General features: G+C 40.1%; 1 protein-coding gene across 3 annotated transcripts; it reads right to left on the bottom strand.

Moving 5' to 3' along the window:
* Positions 1 to 263: 263 nt before the first annotated feature.
* LOC148837420 (UDP-glucuronosyltransferase 2A1-like) lies at positions 264 to 20,245 on the bottom strand. 3 transcript variants are annotated; one of them, XM_088910132.1, is made up of 6 exons: positions 9,626 to 10,375; positions 6,159 to 6,307; positions 5,362 to 5,493; positions 4,239 to 4,326; positions 3,296 to 3,515; positions 264 to 2,840 (listed from the first exon to the last, which is right to left on the bottom strand). In XM_088910132.1, the coding sequence occupies exons 1-6, from the start codon at positions 10,344 to 10,346 to the stop codon at positions 2,558 to 2,560; spliced, it is 1,593 nt and encodes a 530-aa protein (XP_088766258.1). In that variant the 5' UTR covers positions 10,347 to 10,375; the 3' UTR covers positions 264 to 2,557. The 3 variants fall into 3 exon arrangements, with proteins under 3 accessions (XP_088766258.1, XP_088766256.1, XP_088766257.1); XM_088910130.1 differs by lacking the exon at positions 9,626 to 10,375 and adding an exon at positions 19,522 to 20,245 and having other exon boundaries at positions 1,191 to 2,840; XM_088910131.1 differs by lacking the exon at positions 9,626 to 10,375 and adding an exon at positions 13,883 to 14,628 and having other exon boundaries at positions 1,191 to 2,840.
* Positions 20,246 to 20,551: the final 306 nt, after the last annotated feature.

The following is a 20,551-nucleotide window of genomic DNA, read 5'->3' as shown; positions in this document are numbered from 1 at the left end:
GTCATGGACTGGTATCCTGTCTCATCTTCTACCCCTGTGCAAATGGGACAGGCTCTAGGTTGTCACAGCCCTTACCAAGAATGGACTTTCTGATGTTGGATGGGTAGAATTACTTTAAAAGACAAGTGTATGCAACTGTGGCCAAAATTATAGAGACATCTGAAGTATTAAAATACAACTAATAAATGAGAAATGTGATAATATTATTGAGCATATATTGACACTCAATGCAAAGACAATTCAGCACAGAAATGTTTTTTTTACTTTAATTTTATTGCATCTCAACACAAATTTCCTACTCCATCTTGACCACAGTTCTTCTGTACTGAAGCCTGTTCACAGTGTTATTTGCCTTTTCAGTCCTAATCCTCTCCAGTTGCATTGTTGTTGGTTAAACATACTATCACCCCATAACATTTCAGTAGTAATAGGATCTAGAGAGTAATTAATTACTTTAATTTTAAAGCCTACCGCTGCTGTTTGTGAATTCAGTTATTCAAGTTTACCCTGACTTTGATGTTTGATTCTTAATTATTGAAAATAACCTCTTCATCTATTAATATAAGCATTGCTATCAAAATTCAGGTTTGATCTCAAGATATAGTTTAACAATACAGACAAATTACAAAAGTTATTTGTTGTATGTATATAAGAAACAACAATAATAATTCAATAATACTTCTGAAACATTACATAAATCAATATATACAAATTTATTTAATATGTTCATAATTTTCTATCATACTAATCAACCAAATGAGTATCATATTTAACATATCAGCTCTCAGCATTCCTTTCCACGTGCAGACGGCACGAGAATGTGGATATAAACAAAAGTGTAAAAGATTCAGCAGTTTATCCACAAAATACAAAACATTTGAACTATAAACAGGTGGAAATAAACAGGAGAATAAAAAGTGAATTTAACTCACATCAGAAGCATATAAATTAACACTATTATTTAGTGACATTCAAAATTAACTAACGCTCTACAGGGCATTATCAATGTGTGTCGTATTCAGAATAGCTGTCTACATGTAAACACTAAAAATTAAAGATACTGTATGCCGCACATACACATATCATTCAGAACATCTATTTGGAATAATGACAATGACACACTTAATCATGTTTGGAATTCTAAAGGCATACTATGCAGTGTAATAAATTTGAAAAGCTGAAGCAATGTGCTGCAGCTTTCTGTTCATTTAGTCAAAATAACTTGCACCATAATTGTGCATATTCAAACATCACATTTCTGAGGAACAGCTGCACTACAGTACGTTACATTTATCTATTGCAACTTATGCATTGGGTTACCCATAATAATGGATGTAAACACAGAGACTGGATTCTTCCCGACCTCAATAGTTCCCAGTTTTTTTAATATAGTAGTTTGCAAGTCGGTTTTTCTATGCTTGTTTCCTTAGCCTTTTTTCTTGCCTACGTGATGTATTACAATTTACAGAGGACTTTTCTTTAAAGTGATATCAGGGGGAATAACAGCACTCAAGAATTAGGCGGGTTTGAGGATGTTTATTGAGTATTTAGGTTTTGTAGTATTCCACATCCCTTGGAGTGGACTGATCCACATGCTATTACCCTTTCCCATGCAGGCCTGCGCCTTAGCTGGGAAATCTTAGCTGATTCACTTGTTTTCTTTCTCTTCCCTCTCAGGCCTCAGCTACAGTACCTCCCCCTGAGAATAGCACACCCACTGTAAAGTTGAGGGCACTGATCTGTTTTGGTGAGCCTGAAACAGTCTCTTCCCCACTCTGCGCACACAAGACTGGTTTCGCCACTGAATAGGGGATCTCTGATCCCAGCTTGGCGAGGGTCAGTCTCATAGCCATAGGTACTGTAGAAGAGGCTGGGACTCCATGCAGAGTTAGGAGTTAACCAAGGGAAAGCCTCCGAGATGGAGAAGGGGTGGAGGAGAATAGTGCGCTGCGAAATGCTAAAATAAAGAGAATTACTGGTTCCGAGAAATGACGTCAGGGATGTTTATGATTTAAAGCAGCGGGGTGAAAATCTTCTTTGTCGCGGTCCCTCCTGAATTTTAGTTAAGACCAAACATTTAAACCTGTCAGACATTGTGCACTAGGATATTAGAAACGTTTTAAGACCGGCTTGAAAGAAAAAAAAATAATCTCTGAAATCTCTCCAGAGAATACCAGAAGTGCCACACCAAAAGATCAAAGCACAAAGTGTCGTAAACGGACACATTGAGCCTGGTTAGTAGAAAGGAGAAACGTAGCGTTTAGACTGTTGAGCCTTCTTCGGGTGGAAGGAAGAACAATTTACACCTGAAGAAGACCGCAGCTGAAACATTGTGTTTGTATTTTTCTGCGTAAAATTAACCCGTAGTTGTTCTTTTGCACACAGATGCAGTCCCTACTCGAACGTATTGAACCTCATTACGAACTCCAAACTTCTGGCATCTTAACACTGATTGACCCCTTATATAAAGATTATCTGAAATCGCGGTTTCACCGATTACTGGAAAAAAATCACGGATTGGATCCGAAAGGGAAATGAAGCACTCAGTGACCAGGACTTATTCCTTCTTGGGTTTTGCTTTAGGCCTCCTGCAGCATCGCCGGAAACAGAAGCCGCAGCTTTTGATGAGGACGAACACCACTGCTGCCGTAGCAGCCAGCAGCACGGCGATGACATCCAGACTGTGGTACTGGTACCAGGCCAGATTGTGAGCCTGCACTCTCAGGTGCTTGGCCCCTTTGTGGCGCATGACGAACTCGATCCAGAACACGGCCCTCTCCAGCGGTGTCATCGGCTGATCGTGGTGGATTCTCGAAAGCCTCATGGCGTTTTCTCTGTACCTGGTGATGAAGGATAAGAACAATGTGATGATTAACGTTTCCCGACATTGACACAATACAGAGGAGGTTTTTATTGAGGAAGCAGTTACAGAAACCTGGCTCGGAAAAGCACAGGGTTAGACCCGGGTTCTGGCTAGTTAAACACTTACAGTATTATGCAGTATATTTTTATAGCCTTAGAGAGGATAAAAAAGTTAAAACAGGAAAACAATCTCTCATTTTGCAGCATCCCTGGCTTTAATTAACCCTTTTTAATAAGTCTTTCCAGTTGCCTTTTAAGAGGCAGGGTTGTCTACGAACAATTTAAATGACAAATTGATTCGGGTGTTTAATGTAGGTAAGCTGACAGCACATTAATTGTGTTTTCGGAATGGTGCATTAGTCTTGCAGAGTGAGTAACATTTCAGCTCTGGTTCGTCTTACAAAGGTGACAGTGACACTAAAATGTGACTTACGACGTGTCATGTAGCACTGTGCTGAGGGCATCCACAAGGTCTCTGGATTCCATGCTGTTGAAATCGACGACAACAGCAGCTCCCTTGGTTTTCATGTGCATCATGTTGTCGGGCTGGTCACCAAACAGAGGGATGCCCACCATAGGAACCCCATGGTATATGGCTTCGTATATTCCATTGGTCCCCCCATGGGTGATGAAAACCTTGGTCTTTGGGTGTCCTGTGAGTATAGCACAAGCAACGGCTTTTTAAAATTCAGTAGCCCCGCAGGAAGCACAAGCTGGAAACGTTCTGCAAGAATAGGCATAGTCCCGTTCAGAGTAGTGTTAGGACAAGCTTTATCCAATACAGGGTCACTGGAGAGCAGGAGCCTATCACAGCAAGCAGTGGGTGCAAGGCAGGATACACCCTGGTGGGGACACCAGTCTATTGCACGGCACACAGACACAGACACACACACTCGCTCCAGGGCTAGTATTTCCAGAAGCCAATTAACCTGACAGAATGTCTTCAGGCTGTGAGAGGAAACTGGATCACCCAGAGGAAACCCATGCCAACATGGGGAGAACATACAAACCCCAAAGAGAGCACCTGGAATTGAATCCAGGGCCCCAACTCTGAGAAGCAAAGAATTGCCGTAGTTAAATGTATCTCATCAAAACCTTTCAAGAGAAAGTCAAACACAAAATAATGATGATCCTTGTATTTTTGTGATTTTTCATCTCAAAGCCCTTTAGAACACAAAAAAATTCAAACATGAGAGGTTGTTTCTAATAGGCCATTGAAAGAGACAACTTCAACATCATGCGATAAATAGCCAGCTTACATAACAAACAGACAAACAGTTCACTGCACTGAAAAGACAACACAAGAAAAATCAAATCTGTGCTGTTTTGCCACAGATAACAAGGGAAAATGAAATATTGCAATTCCAGCACCTTACCTAGAAGGTCATTCTGAGGAATCCAGTCATAAACTCTGGTGTTTGGACTCAAGGTATCTGGCTTCTCACCACTGTACCTCCATAGAACCTATCAATCAAAAAACACTCATGGTAAAACCCACCATGTTTTGATAGAGTAAATGTGACCAAATTCCTTGTATGACTGACTAGTGCTGAGGAGCTGATTACAGCATGTTGAAAGACTCCTTGCAATAGAGCCTAGAGCCCCAACGTTTGCTTTTGAACTTTTTACTTTATATGGTTTTGAGCAACTTTCATAAAAGACTCAAGAACTGAGTTATCAACAGACGGTTCTAACGGGATCACTGCAAAAAGCTGTATTAGCAACAAAACTTTGATCAACCTTATCGGTTGGTCCAGTTACTATACATAAATTAGGTGAACGAGTCTAAGACTGTTCTCAGTTTACAGTACATACTGAATGTACCATTTTATTGCCAAATAAATTGATCAATACTTGCTCAAATGGTATTAGTAAGGTATTGACTGTATTGCTAACACATGTCAGTGTATTACATTTTGTTGTACTTAGTGTTGACTGAGCCTTTATCAGTTATAAAACAAACATTTGCTTCATTTAAACTGGTCAAAAACATGCTCATCAGGAATTCACTTCACACATCAATGCATAATAAAAAACACAAATGAGTACATTTTGCATGATTAATCAAGTGATAATAACAATTTAGCCAAAGTTTAAATGCAAAATTAGAAGTCGCTCAAAATAAATATTGAGTGGAGTTCAAAGCCATTAAATGAGAATTCCATTTGACTTTAATATTGTTCTGAACAAATGAGACAAATGTTTGCTTTTTTATCACTGATAACTGAATGCCCAGAAATTTTAGATCTTGTAATGTGTAATTAGTAAAGTTCATTTATTTTTATCTATTTAGAAAGTGGGTAAGTTACTTAATGAAAGTTTACCCAAAATGCATTCTCCCTAACAAATTAATTCACACACATAAATAAAATAAATGTACAGTAGTGATTTAAACTAAATATGAAAATCTAAGTTGTTTTGCTCCAAACAATTGCATGAGAGCCATTTGTACTTTGGAGACTCATTATTTCTAACATGAGAGTTTAAATAATGACTAACCTTCTGTGGTATTTGTCCAAGAGCAGAAGCAATAATATTTGCCTTTTCTCTGGTGAGATTTTTTACCAACGATCCAAGAGAGAATACCACAATACCATCCTCTCCTGAGCTCTGCACAAACTCTTCCATGTTCTGTATTAACGGCAAACAATAAATCAGACTGATGTACAGTATAAACAGTTAAAATTTCTATATAATATATACAGTATATCAGAAGATGCTAGATGTTTTCCCTGCCTTATATTTTAAATAAATCTTTTTTACTTTCACCTGCTGCTTCTGTACCAATCACTAATACTTCTGATATGGAATCACCTGCAAACGTGGCTACTTTACTTATTCTACCAGAATTAATCACTGATATGAATCAAGAAAAGCAGTGGTCCTAGTACAGATCCCTGTTGTACTCCGCTAATTATGTCACCACAATTTTAGTATTTACCCCCTTATCTGTGGTCTCTGTTTATTGAGCAATTCTAAATCCAAACATTCTTGACTATTCCCTAAGAAGGATATTTCCATGTAGATGATCACAAGATGAGTTTTACTTCTATAACCTTGCAATAATAGAATTCAGACCTATTGGTCTATAATTCCATGGTTCAGTTTTGTCACCATATTCAACTTGAAAACATTTGATTTTGAAGGAAGCCATGTTAAGGACTTGAACAGTATGGTAGTATACCTTCTTCATACCCCCACAATCCTTTTTGCTATATTTATACCCCTTTTTCACAACCCCTAAATTTCATACCATTTAAAACAAAACAATGAAGGCGACATGATAAGGATATTACCTCTGGCAGGGGCTTGGCTGGTTTGCAATGGAGTCCTCCTACAAACTGGAAGTTGGGAAGAAAGGGTCTTGGATACTCAAAGTCCCAATAAGTACGGATCAGCCAGATGTCAGCTTTCCCCATGGTTTCACAGAATGTCGTGGGCCTCCCTTTTGTCGGAAACAAGAGTAAAATCAGACAGCCTGCCTTAAAACATACAAGTACTGTACATTTAAAGTTGTTCAGAGTTTTGTTTCCAGCAGGTACACAGCATACAGTATGTTCTGTATCTTATATCAATGTTTCAAGCCACATTTTTGAGTCACTTGGGCATTTTCACACAGTGGCATCAAAGTGCTAAGCACACTAGGAAAAGGAGCACAGACTAGAAACAGAAGCCCACACTAGAAAAAGAACGGTAATGCAATTTCATACTTTCTCATCTTATCCTACTATGCGCTCCTATTTTTTAGTGCACACTCCATTTTCCAGTATGCCCTTCCTTTTACTAGTGTGCTTTGCACTTCAGAGCCACCATATTTTCTGGCTCTCGGGATTGGAGTGACAAATTCCTGTGAAAACAGGAGAACTGCTTAAAGAAAATCCTATAAAGAAACTGTCAATTTTATTCAAGAGGATACTTTGGCTTGGGTCCAAACTAATGAATAAAATAAACTGAAATATAGTAGAACATCGATTATGCACTGACCCCTTTCCCACTGTGGAGACAAATAATCAGTAAACTACTGTATTTGAAGGGTTCACCAGATTTTCAAAAAGCCTAAGAATCACATCAAAATGTTTATTGTGGCTTATCTGTTGAATATTCTTGTGATTTCGGGGATGGTGTACGCTGTATGTTTTTAGTGAGGTGAATTTGTGTACTGTGTAACAATTACTCTATAACAAATACTTTAACTTGTTTAATGAAAAGTACAACAATATGACATTGTACAATACAGTGCATACTTTCACTGTGACCACTGGAAAATGTTGGAAGTCAGATTATCATGTCATGTCATTTGCCAAACCGCTTTGTACTGTAATGGTGTCGCGTGAAGCTGGAGCCTACCCAGCAAGCAACAAGCACAAGGCAGGGTACACCCTGGACAGGGCCCCAGTCCATCACAGGGCAAGTGCAAGCCAATCATACATGGGGACAATTTGGAGGCCACTGTAAAGGCTGAGGGGGACAATTTGGCTTGGACATCAGGATAACTCCCTAGTCTTTTTGAGAAATGCCTGGGGATCTTTAATGACCACTCAGAATCAGGACCTCAGTTTAACATCTCATCCGAAAGACGGCGCTCACTACAGTATAGTGTTTTTTGAAAAGGGTAAGGTTGTTACCCTGGTGTCCTGGCCACATTTCCCATTGGCCTTTAACAATCATGGCCTCCCAATAGTCCCAATCTATGAACTGAATTCATCACACTGCTCTCCTCCCCACTGATAGCTGATGTATGGTGAGTGTACTAGTACATCATCCAGGTGGGGGTTATACACTGGTGGTGGAGAGCAGTCCCAATTACCTGTAAAGTGCTTTGAGTGGAGTGTCTAGAAAAGCGCTATATAAGGGTAAGGGATTATTATTAACTCCTGGTTAGTTCTGGGATGGGTGCCATCTATGGAAAACCAGGTTGCTGATGTAAGTGGCGATGATTGACCAGTAGGATGATTGACCTGGATGACATTCTTCAAACCAGTACCTCACAATAGTGACTGGGATACTACGCTGAAGGAGATGCCTTCTTCTAGGAGACATTTCTCAGACACTACTCTGCTGTCACAACTGTGTGGTCATTAAAGGGTAACAATAAAGGGGTTCATTAAAGAACTGTTGAAAGGTTTGAGCCATTAAATCTGGTATTATGACTAAGTTACACTCTGTGATTGAATACTCTGGCCTTCCTGAAGTACCCTGTTAATTCAACTGGTAAAGTACCTTCTCACTTCTCAGTCTGCTGTATAGTGGGGTAGCTGAGTGTTACCCAGGTGGGAGCTGCACTTCAGTGGTGAGTGAAGTAGGACCCCTCTATTTGTAACTTGCTTGGGGATGAATAACACTATAGATGCACATTTTTCACATATTTTTACCACAGTACAAGACAGTTTCCATTGTGCCCGTTACAATGTGCATACATCACACGTGTCAGATCCTATCCCTAATTGTGACTTCCCCCTTTTCATTACATAGAGAGGAAAAGCAGATCCTGCCTAATAAACATCCAATTTTTCAACTTATCAGTGATGCCCATTTGACTGGTAGGTTTGTTCTTGATAGCGGATGTGTACGTAGGTGAACATGGTAGATTTGACATTCGGTCACAGTTTTTCTATGGTGTGAGACTTCAGTGTGCAAAGCTGATGGAATTCATTTTTTTCCAACCAAAGGTTCAACCCCAGCATCAGGAGTCTATAAGTGTCTATGTCTCTGCAGGTGTCAATATTTTCAAGGCTGAGTTCATCCAAAGCACACCACAACATTCATTACTATATCAGCTGTGAATGATCACTGATGGTTTTATATGTTTCAGAAAAAGAATTATCCTCTTAAGCTAACACTCAAAAATATCAAGAATCCTCAGCTTTCCCCTCTTAGGGTTTCACACCAAGATTTCAAAGTCTTGATATGAAATGATACTGGGTTATTCTGGTTTGTAAATACTATTGCACCAGCTTGGATCTCAGAAGATCAGAGATTCACTTACAGGTTTTAGATCGATTGAACATTTTACTGCTGCAGGTTTTAAGATAAAGTAAAGGTTAAGTGTATTTACTTTGTAATAGATAAGGAAAATACCACTTAAGAGTCAGTACTGACAAAGTTTAAAGAGCAGTAAAAGCAATTACATCTAGAGTTACCAGTGTGTTTAAGTTTCATAATATGGAGGTGAAAGGTAAGAAGAGTCATACCAAGTGTACCAAGATCACGAGACTTACAGTAAAGCTTTCAGTGAAGGGATCCACCTGGCCACTAAAAGAAAGGTAAAATACACTGGCTATCATATTATATATTAAAATTGGCTAAAAACTTCCAAGCTTTACAGTAATGAAGCAGACAAAGGGGGCATATGGACACATATGCAAGCAATCAAAGCAGAAATGCAATCAGAAAAGAACAGGGAAGCAAATGTATACACAGTGTTTAGACACAGTGTACACAAGTGCATTTTTCCCCCCTTTTTATCGTAAAACAAAATCCCACGTGAAAACAGAGAGAACATACAAACTCCACACAGCGGACACCAGAGGTTCACAACTGAACCCAGGGCCCCAGTGCTACAAAGTAGCAATGCTAACCACTGTGCCACTTCCAGAGAAATGAAAGAAATGTAATTCACTCATGCATGTAGCAGGAGTGACTTGAACCCACCACCCTTTAATGGAGAGTCTACAGTACATCATCAACTTTGCGATGTCCCTAACTTCTAAACACATAGGTACTGTGTACCTATAAAACACATAACACATAGTATAAGCCTTACCTAAGATTTCACTATAATATGAATCCAGTTCTGACCACATACTCAGTGCCAAAATATCTTGAGACCAATAGAACAGGAAATTTTTCAGTCTGTCTGTGAAGTCCATCTGATCGGTAAATTTCCCCATGGCTGCAGGCACGTAGGAAGGGGGAGCCGGTATTTGTCCACAGAGTCTCTCCATGGAATTAGCTATAGAAAATCTCAGTGTGTAAACGAAGGGAATGCCAAGCTTCTCGGCCACAAGTTCGCTGCAGGGATAAATTGGATCTGCGAACATGAGGTCAAAGTCGATCTTCCTCAGTTTCTCCATTACACGCGTAGACCTCAGTACCCCATCACAAATCTGAAGAAAGAGTTCCTTGTCTTTTTTCAAGATGTGTCTGATTTTGCTGTAAATCGCCCAGTAGCTCATATGTTCCATTTCGTACATCCAGAAGTTTAGAAAGTCTTCGAGCATATAGTGCACTGTTTCATTGGAAAATGGCACATCAAATAATTCATAGTGGAATGAGGAGGACTTGTTGTATCCCATGAATAGAGAACCTCTGTGCACCAGCACTGTGATATTGTGTCCTCTGTCTGAAAGAGTTCCTATCACAGGCTTCAGATTAATCCAGTGACTACCCTCTGTGGGCCATATTAAAACATTACCACACTCGGAGATCCCCACATTGAAGAGCTGCAGAAAAAAACAAACTTTTACGTACTGCTTTGGCTTCATGGTGGCAAATACCTCAGAGCCAGATTCAGACAGCTCTGTTACCTACAGAGAGAATATTAATGATTAACTTCGAGACTTGAACTTTACATCTCTAGCAAACAATCCTTATCTTCTTCATACATATGCCACTTTTCTCAAAAAATGGAGTTTAATTAGTTCAGTTAAGCTTTCTCTGCTTTTTGGTATTTTGTAAGAAATTTAAATATGTGCACAGAAAGATGGAAAGAGAGATACTTTATATACTGTAGTACATAAAAACAAAAGACTAACTTTATTTAATACTTTATTAAACTCTGGCAATATTTCTACCTGGACATATCGAGATGAAACAAGATTACCTATATTTTGAAAAAGACAAAACAGTAACAATTGAACTTACAATGGAGTTTGGAATGCGCACACTGCTTTGGTAACTCTTGCTAACCCATACCTGTATGTTCAAGACAATTCTTTAGCAGAGTGCATGCATGTATAAATCGATATCGATATTACATAGGGCTTCTGGTTCCAGGTTGTAAGATAAAGTAATACAGTACATACCATTCTAAAAGGCCCCAAAAATATTTATGCATAGAAAATCTTTTTTCCCCAGACGCATAGACACCATCAGTGCAATTAGAACTTTAATGCCATGGTTACCTTAGTTTGCCTATCCTCTCAGAGTCACTCAGCTGTGGGGTACATGAATGGTCCCTGCCTGCAGAAATGTTGCTCAAGGGATCGTTACACGTGAGTGCTCTTCAGAATCCAGCTTAATTCCAAATCAGAGTTTTGCAGAAATAACCAGATCTAACCCAGAGACCTTAAACTCTGCTCACTCAAACTGCAGCTTCACCTCCCACGTCTCTTGTTTCTCTCCCATGCCCTCTACTTCCTTCTCTTTCTTGCTGGCACGCCCTTTTATAGAATTATGGCCCGTGTGAAAAGTTCCCACATTCCATTCAATTACATTATACAATTGGTGCTTTGTCTGTACCTGTTGTACTAAATACTGTACAAGTCTTTGAGTCTGTTTTCCAGGCGGCCGTATTGCCCCAGTAGCCCATTCATGACGCACACTGCCATACTGTAGGTACCCCTTTGATTTAGTGTTTGGATCATGTTTGGTGAAATGGCGTTGGCACAATTACAAACTTCACAAACATCAGCCTCTTGCATCCACAAACTAAGGGTACCACAAGTTCATCACCTTTACGGTGCATTTCACTCAAAGCGGGAATGTACACTGGATACTTCTGAACACAGTATCAGTGGTTCTGGAGGACATTTGTTTGAACCTGCTGGTTTTTGTTCCAACCAGTCTCTTAATCACCACATGAAAGAACCCCAGATGCTGTTGTTCCAGTCCAGTTTCTGATTGCTGATTGCATCACCTCAGATGTCTCTCACCTGTGTAATGACCTGGTCAGTTTCTGAGATCATGGCAAGCTGACATGGTTTTTGAATGCTAGTTTCAATATAATATCAGTGTCTGAAAGGTAGTTGTATCATAAATATTGTATAATGCTCTGCTTTGTGTAATGTTGCTGAACTGATAATTCTCCCCTCTATTTTTGTTATTTTGCTGCAGTTGAGGCAAATACACTTTACTTTGTAGCACACGACCCTTAATTAATACATAACTGGAGCAAACAAACCAAGGAAATGTAAGAGCAAATGGTTTTCAATGTAAAAAACAGAGACATATTGCTACTTTGCAACCAGTGTTAGGAGTCGAGCCCTGTTGTAAAAAAAAAAATCACAAACTTTGTTTTCAAGAAGTGGAGGCAGGCTTTATTGAACTCTTGAGGGAGAACAAATCCTACCTACTTGAGTAGCAGAGCTCCTCAACTGTATTAAGTATGCACTACAGGCAGGCTGAACGTTTTTTAAAATGTGCACAGCAGTATTCCTGGTATCTGTATCCCACTGTTAAGCCCCTGTTTATGCAGGGAGTACAGTCATAAGAAGCATTGTGCTATCTATTTGCCTTGACAAAGCAGAAGCAAAACCACTTTGATTTAGCACTGGCTGGGTCTCGAGGGTTCCAGACATGGTTCAGACTCTGCTACTTCATTGCATTATAGAGTAAGCAAATTTAACAGTCTAGCTCATTTCACATTGCTGTTATATGTACTGTATATGTATCTATTGTAATTAGTTACACTGATGCAAAATTGTTCAATCAACAGCTACAATATACAAACTGAGATGCATTAAAATGTAACAAGTGTTCCAGATAGCTTTTGTTGCTTTCTTAATGCCTCTCAATATATACCAAGAACATCTATAATTCACTCAGTGTTTTTTATTATCACAGCAGTTGTGATTGTTGTTAATGTAGCTTACTGTAGTTCGCATGATAAGAAACAAATCTTGCTATTTCTCCATCAATTTTCTAATCAGCTTCTCCAATACAGGGTCTCCTGGGGAGCTGAAACCTAACCCAGCAAGCAATGGGCATAAGCCAGGATACACCCTGGACAGGATGCCAGTCCATCACTGGGCACACACACACACAGCACAAACAGGAACACACTCAAACCAGTGCCAACTTTCCCAGAAACCGATGAATCTACCAGCATGTGTTTGGACTGTGGGAGGAAACTGGATTGCCTGGAGGAAACAGACATAAACACGAGGAGAACATAAAAACTCCAGACAGAAAGCAGTCCAGGAATTGAACCCGAGGCCCCAGTGCTGAAAGGCAGCAATGCTAAAAAAATGCACCTCTGTACTGCTCTCTGGTTATTTAGCTTTCTTTACTTCACATCATTCTTTAAAGCAAAACACTTTTTCCCCCCCTCACACTGCTTGTCTGACCTTTTTTTTTCTCCAGATTTATGTTATTTAACAGCTGCTGCTGCTGTTCTGTGTGGATGTTTTTGGTGATTATTTTAATGTCTTTATATCGGAGCATACATGCAAATAAGCATTTCACTGCACTTGACAAATAAACCGAACTGAACCGATATTAGGTGCTGTAGTAGCTAATCCCTCACATCCATCCATGTCCTAACTGCCTCGTCCAATTCAAGGCTACCGGGGAGCAGGGGCCTATCCCAGCAAGCAACAGGAGCAGGGCAGTATATAACCTGACAGAACGCCAGTCCATCGCGTGGTAGACATTAACACGCATACGCTGTAGTAGTCCATCATGATTAGCAATAAAATCTAATTGACACATTGTTAGATGTCTATTGTCAATAACATCACTTGTTCTTCAGGCAGGATACACCCTGGATGGGTGTTCCATCTATACACACAGTTGATCTAAAAGGCTACATTCTGTACTATAAATTACACATCTATCAGGATCACCTTAAAAACAAGATAGCTGAGGATTTAAAGGAAGTAGCCATATTAAAAAATATTTTAATAAACAATAAGGTTATGCCTCATAAAATATTTAATTCATAAATATACTGTATATGCTTTGTCACCAGAGACAATTTCACAGCGCTGGAAATTTCACACCAGAAAGGGAGAGGAGCTACTCAGCTACGACAGATTAAGGGCCAGTAATGCATTGACCTCAACTTTAAGTAGAGCCTTACCTGTAATTTCACTGTAGTATTGATTCCAGTTACTAAACGTCCACACATAAAATATAACATCGTGAGCAAGGTAAAACAGGAGATTCTTGAGTCTCTGCGTGAAGCTCATCTTGTCAGTGTACTGAATGGGCACTGCTGGAACATAGGAGGGTGGTGCGGGCATTTGTCCGCAATGTCTCTCCAATGTATAAGCAAATGACAACCTCAGTGAGAGGATGAAAGGCAGATTGAGACTGTCCGCTACAAGTTCACCACAAGCATTCATTGGATCTGAGATAAGAACTTCATACTGAGACTTCCTCAGCTTGTCGAGCAGGAGTTTGTTCCTGAGTATGGCGTTGCACTGTTGCCTCTGTAGAATCAACATTTTCCCCAATAGTTCCCTGGTCTTCAGAAATACCCGTACGAAGGAAGCTGAGGTAGATTCATACATCGAAAAGTAAAGAAACTCCTCTAAAATCCCTGCTAACTCCGTCTTTGGAAATGGTACTTCAAAAACTTCAAAATGGTAGTTTTCTGTATGGTTGATGGAAGGTGATGCAGAACTCAGTAAAACTGTTACGTTGTGGTTCCTGTTCATAAGCTCATTTAAAATGCATTTCATGTTCGTCCAGTGGCTGTGTTCTCCAGGCCAGATCAGCACATTTCCGGTCAGCACTGGCTGTCTCCCACAGAACAGGAGAAGGAAAATGAGGAGGAACAGCCCGGCAGGACTCATGTTGAGGAGAGCTTTAATTCCTGGCTGTGAACTGCTTTCAAAGAGGAGCCAAGCCACTCCTCACATCTCCCAGGCAGACTTTCAGGTTTGTGAAATTGGACACCAGATTATTTTCACAGGGGGAAAGGCTGCATAAACAGCACAGTACCACTCCCTAAGCAGAGCAAAGTCTCTCTGCTTGAATCACTGTAGGCAGAAACATGACATCACAGAGATTGGAGTGCAGCTCTTTCAGACGTTAGATTCAAAAGATAGCCTCCTGTTCAGCGATTAGCTCAAAGCATTTTGATTTGTCTTTCAAATCCTTCTACCAACAACAAAACACCAAGCGCTTAAAACAGCACAATAAAAACAAGGGCCAAGTATTAATAGAGTTTGGATGGTGCTTTAGCAGATTGTCCAGCAGATCAGGGCCAGTTTTAGAAAAATGCTTCACGTTTTGTTCTGTGACAGTATTCCAGGCAAGGACTCAGGACAGCCTAACCTCAGCTGGGTAGTACCTAGGATCTCTTCTCTTCTGTCACCTGGGTGGTTAAATAGGAAGAAGCCTGTAGAGATGGACTCATGACTATGCAATTAACTAGTAGGAACCTGCCTTAACATGTTTCCATTTCTCAATTGCAATGATGTGACAATACAACACATACCCCTTATTATCTATGTCAAAGATAGAGAGATTTTGCTATCAGACTTATGTGATTTAAAAAAGCATTAGACTGACATGAATCAGATAAGGGTATAGAACAGTCCCCATATACTCTGCCATGACTTTGCAGATAATTCACACAGAGCACGCTTAGGTGTTGACAAGGGATATCAAAATCAATCAGACTTTAAGGGACCTGATGTGTATTTCTGGTCTGTTTTGTCTTCTGATTTTCATGCCATCTTGGAGTCTTAATGACCTGAATCAATTGTTCGCTTAATTAGTATACTGTAGCATCCAAATATGAACTGGCTTCATTACTCTGCTCTCCTCCCTACTGATAGCTGATGTGTGGTGAGCGTACTGGTGCACTATGGCTGCCGTCGTGGTGGTGGAGGGGAGTCCCCATTACCTGTAAAGTGCTTTGAGTGGAGTGTCCAAAAAAGCGCTGTATACTGTAAATGTAAGCAATTATTATTATTAAAACATTTTACTGATAAATACGATGAATTACAAAATTAGCAGCAGCATAATACACTACAGAAGCAAAAGGTTATTCAACGCTATAAGACCAATCATTTTATTACAATAATTATAATGTATTATAATAATTATTATATTTATTTTACTACTTTGACACCTGGTTAATGAGTGGAGGATAGCAACTGTTACATTTTGGGGATTCCGCAACTGGTGAAAATCAGTATTTGACCGAGTTTTGTCAATCAGTGAAATAAATATTCATATTCATAACCCCCGACTTGTAAGTGATTTGTAATCATGCACCTGAGCTGCTGGTTTAACTAGAGGCATGTGAATTTTTCATTCTCTGGCACAGCTTTGTTGAGAGGACACACTTGGCTAAAACAAATATTACAATAAACTACACAATACAAGATACAAAATCATACAACACACCAAGTTACATTATATTGTTACAAATGGGGCTGGACAGATATTTTAAAACAATGACACAACACACAACAAAACATGTTACGTTATATACAGTATTTTCAGAGGCCTAACATTCTGGTCACCTAGAAAACCCCAGACTGCTACTAAGAGCTAAACTCTTAATATGCCTACAGAGGCCACACAAGAGATGAGCTGCCTTCAAACTAAATACAAAGTAACCTGCAGTTAAATCTCTCTCTCTGCACCCTGAATGCCACAAAATAAATGGGAGCTTATATCCCTATCCTTAAAATTTTAAATATTTTTGAAATGGCAACGTGCATCTCCTTCTTAACACTGACTCTTGATCTGAACTTGGATTCACAAAGGCAGGATATTGCAAAGGGAAGCAGAATTCACAGAGCTCTATTGCTTACTCCTTTGGTACTCCAATAGTATGAGATTTGTTGCATTGTGCTACTCGATACGCTAATTTGTATGATAAAAAAAATACCTTTGCTGGGGACTGAAGTGTGGTTAGAAAAAGCAGCTGTTCATTCATAAAACTTGCGCGAAAAATACGAGGTTTACTTATCAAACTACTGTGAACAGTTTCCAAATGACGTTTCAATTTATTGGGGAGCATGCTCTCAGCAGCCATCACTTTAAGGCAGACAACACACCGAGGACATTCTTCAGTGTCCACAACTGTGCATGTGAAACCGAAATTCAAGAAACTTGTCGTCATACTTTCTGTATTTGCGTTTCCGTTTCTCTTTAGAACTAGGCTCCATGTCTTTCACGTCTCAATTGCGATCGTATAACAAAAAACCCACAAAATGACCACTCATAGAAACATGAAACACCGAAGCCGTGGTTAACTGGTACGCTGCTCACAGACTGCCGACTCTCTTGCCTAAGTGTCATATGACACAATCTAGCTAGGTAGCGCACGACTCGTACATTGCTCGAACAGCGGGTTTTGCTCGTAATAATTTTTTTGACTGGCGATGCTTGAGACGCCCCTGACCGACAATGGCGCCTCCCCTAGGTGGCGCGATGCACAGTTTGGAATCACTGTGGTAAAACGTTCGTGCGCCATCTAACGGCACGAATAATTTAATGTAAGAAAAAACGGCACCAAACAAAAGTGGAATATGGCGAATATTGACTAATTTTATTTTTTACCTCAAGGGCCGGTTAAAACTGGCTGACGGGCCGTAGTTTGCCCGCAGGTGTGATATACAGTAACTGCTAAGCCTGCCATGTGTTTTTTTTCTTTTTTTAAAAAAAGGGAGCTTGATGTGAACAACACAGGGATGTGAAGGTGCCACTGAACATTTAATCTTTTCCAAATGATTAAACTGTGTACATGTTTTAGAAAAAACTCCACCTCCGCTTTGCATATTCACTGCATGAAGTCACTACAAATGTTAACAAGACATGCACTTTATCTATAGATTATATTGTATGTTGAAAGGTTAAAAAGATTAGAAACTGTAATCATACACTCGTTCTTCAAACACCTGGAAATCTCAATGAGACACTTCAACTTACAGTGACACAATGCAAGAACATCAGCAATATCAGCCAGTTAGAAGACATGAAGGTCTTGTGTTCATCGGGTAAATAGTATTGTCCAGGTGACCCCTGTGTGTTAGAGGCTGAGAGGGCAGTGACTCCTGACAAAATAGAGATTCCTATATGGAGTCACTTGCCTCCCACAGAGCGATACCGGCCGGAGTTCCAGCGATGATGGAGGGTATAATTCACCTATTCAGACAGGACTTTGCCTACACCTATGTTAAGAACACACTATGTCTTAATTGACTTCTCTGATAAGGATCCCAGGATGATTTGTTTCTCCAGCCTTTTCATTTTTATCACATGTACTCTATCTACTAAAACTGCGTTACTGGGTGCTTTCTGCAGTGAAAGCACAAGGGGGAGACATTTACTTTGCATGTTTTTGGAAGAGAGCAGGACAGAGGGCTGTCAGGCACAGCAGTATGCATACTTTAACGGTTCATTTTAAATAAATAACAGAATAATATGTTTTAGTAAAATAATGAAAGCACAACCTGTTAAATATTCCATCAACTAAGGGTTTACCCCTTATTTTTCAAATACTATAACACCTCGTTTGTGATGTTTTTGTGCACAGGGCTGAAAAAAGTGATTTTATGTATAAAAAATAGACAGAACGCTTTGCTTTTTTAAACTCATTTTGCATTGTATGGACAGTATTGTGTGGATTCCCAGTATTTATGTACAATTACTTCCCTTAATGCAGTATCATGTAATTGCAGTTCTACTATGTAAACCTACTGCAGCAGGCAGCACAACACAATTGCAATTAACAAGCTACATACATATCGTAATCTCAGATCATATTTGTGTGCACCTCCCAGGTAAAATGAATGTAAGGACAAGAGTCCTGTACTGCATGTCTTCAATTGCAGTCGAGAGATCTGGGGGAGCTGTTGGCACAGTGAAGTCTGGGCTTGCATGACTCAGTGTGGTGATGGTGTGGTGGTGTTTGCTGCAAACACTGTGAATCTGCACAATAAACCAGTGGAGGGAAGATAGGGGGCTCACTCTGTTCCTGCAGGTTTTTAACGGTGTCGCAGCAGACTGGACATGTGGGGATGAATGAGGTTGCCACAGTAGGGTTTAGACCACAAGTGTCTAATCCAGGTCCTGGAGCATCAGTGACTTTGCAAGGATTGTGTTCCAGATCAGCTCTAAGCAGTTAAAGAGTCTGTTGTTAAACAGCCCTCTGGGTGGTGGTGACTTCACAAGACAGCCACAGTGGTTCTTCACTACCTGGATTAGTTATCCATGGTTGAGACCATGGTAAGTGACTCTATCCAATAGCTTTATGGTTAAATATTAATTTGCTAGTTTGATACTTATGTACAGTATATGGAGCCACTGTGACATTGTTATAATATTTCACCATATTTCTAACTGGGACAATTATGAGTCTTTAAACCTGTAAGATTCCAGGTGTATGAGGCACCATGGTCTGTACCTGCACTATATTTGTGTGACTTCATGAGCACAACTGTTGCTTTCAGTCTTCTAATTAAACTGGGCTGCTGCACAAGAATATTCTGTTGTGAGACCAGATGTACTGTACATATTAACAGATATCAATGATGGTATAACAAAAAGCAAACATGTTGCACATGATAACTTTTCCATCCAACTGACCACGTGACCCTTTTATTCCCTTGAATGCTGTTGTGTTATTGCAACACAATCGCCTCCCTTGCTCAAGAACAACAGCATGCAAAGAAACAAGAAGACCCCCCCGCGAGTTCGAAAGACATGAACCCGGATTTAACAGCAATAATATCAGATCTTTTCCAGACTTACCTGCAATTTCGGAATAAAACCTGTCCCATTTTGAAGCTGTAAAGGTGTAAAATAAGAAGTCTTGAAATGTATAAAACAGAACATTTTTGAGTCTCTCCACAAAGGTCATGCTATCGGTGTACTGTGTGCCAACACTTGGAACAAAAGAGGGGGGCGCTGGTATCTGTCCACACTGCCTTTCCATCGCATTGCCGAAGGAGAACCTTAGTGTGTAGACGAAGGGTATCCCCAGAACCTCTGCTAAGAGCTCACTACACAAAGAGATTGGATCGGAGAGGAGAACATCATACTGGAATTGTTTCAGTTTTTTCAACAGGTGTTTGTCCCCAAAAAAAGCTCTACACATGTCCTTTTGCTGGTCCATCATTGCGTCAATCATACCAGTGATTTTTAGAAAGCCCTGAATGAGGGAATCGCTTGGCAAGTCATACATCCAGTACCCCAGCATCTTGTCCAAGACCTCCGCCGCACTCTCCTTCGTGAAGGGAACCTGGAATACCTCAAAGTGATAGCGGGCGGTTTGGTTGTAGTTGATAAACTGTGTGCCCGAGTGAATGAGGACTGTGACGGTGTGGCCCCTATCCACCAGCTCGTTCACGATTGTCTTGATGTTGAGCCAGTGGCTGTATTCTCCAGGCCAGACCAGGATCTTGCCACTCCATGCAGTGTGTGCTGCAAGCAACTGCAGAAGAAGCAGACACACAACTTTCCTAGATGGAGTCATGATTGCAAATGCGGGAAACTCCTGGAGAGCTGCTGTTAATAACAACTTTCGGATGGCCAGTGGAATGCCAAGGGCAATCTGCCAATGTTCACATTACCCAATCTTATTACGCAATTCATCGGAACGCCTACTGGGACAAACGCAGTCTCACATATCAATGGCCTTTGGCCATACATTGTGAAGAAGTATCAAGGTAGATAGCTATGGAAATAATTAAACATTGGAAGAAAACTTGAGATTTTTTTCCAAAATGAAGTGTTTGAAAACATTTGTTAAATGTTATCAACAGAAATGTTTCATAGCATA

Source organism: Atractosteus spatula, chromosome 3 (assembly GCF_055471065.1).
Source record: "Atractosteus spatula isolate fAtrSpa1 chromosome 3, fAtrSpa1.hap1, whole genome shotgun sequence".
Classification (NCBI taxonomy): Eukaryota; Metazoa; Chordata; class Actinopteri; order Semionotiformes; family Lepisosteidae; genus Atractosteus; species Atractosteus spatula.
This window is presented reverse-complemented; position numbering and strand designations above follow the sequence as displayed.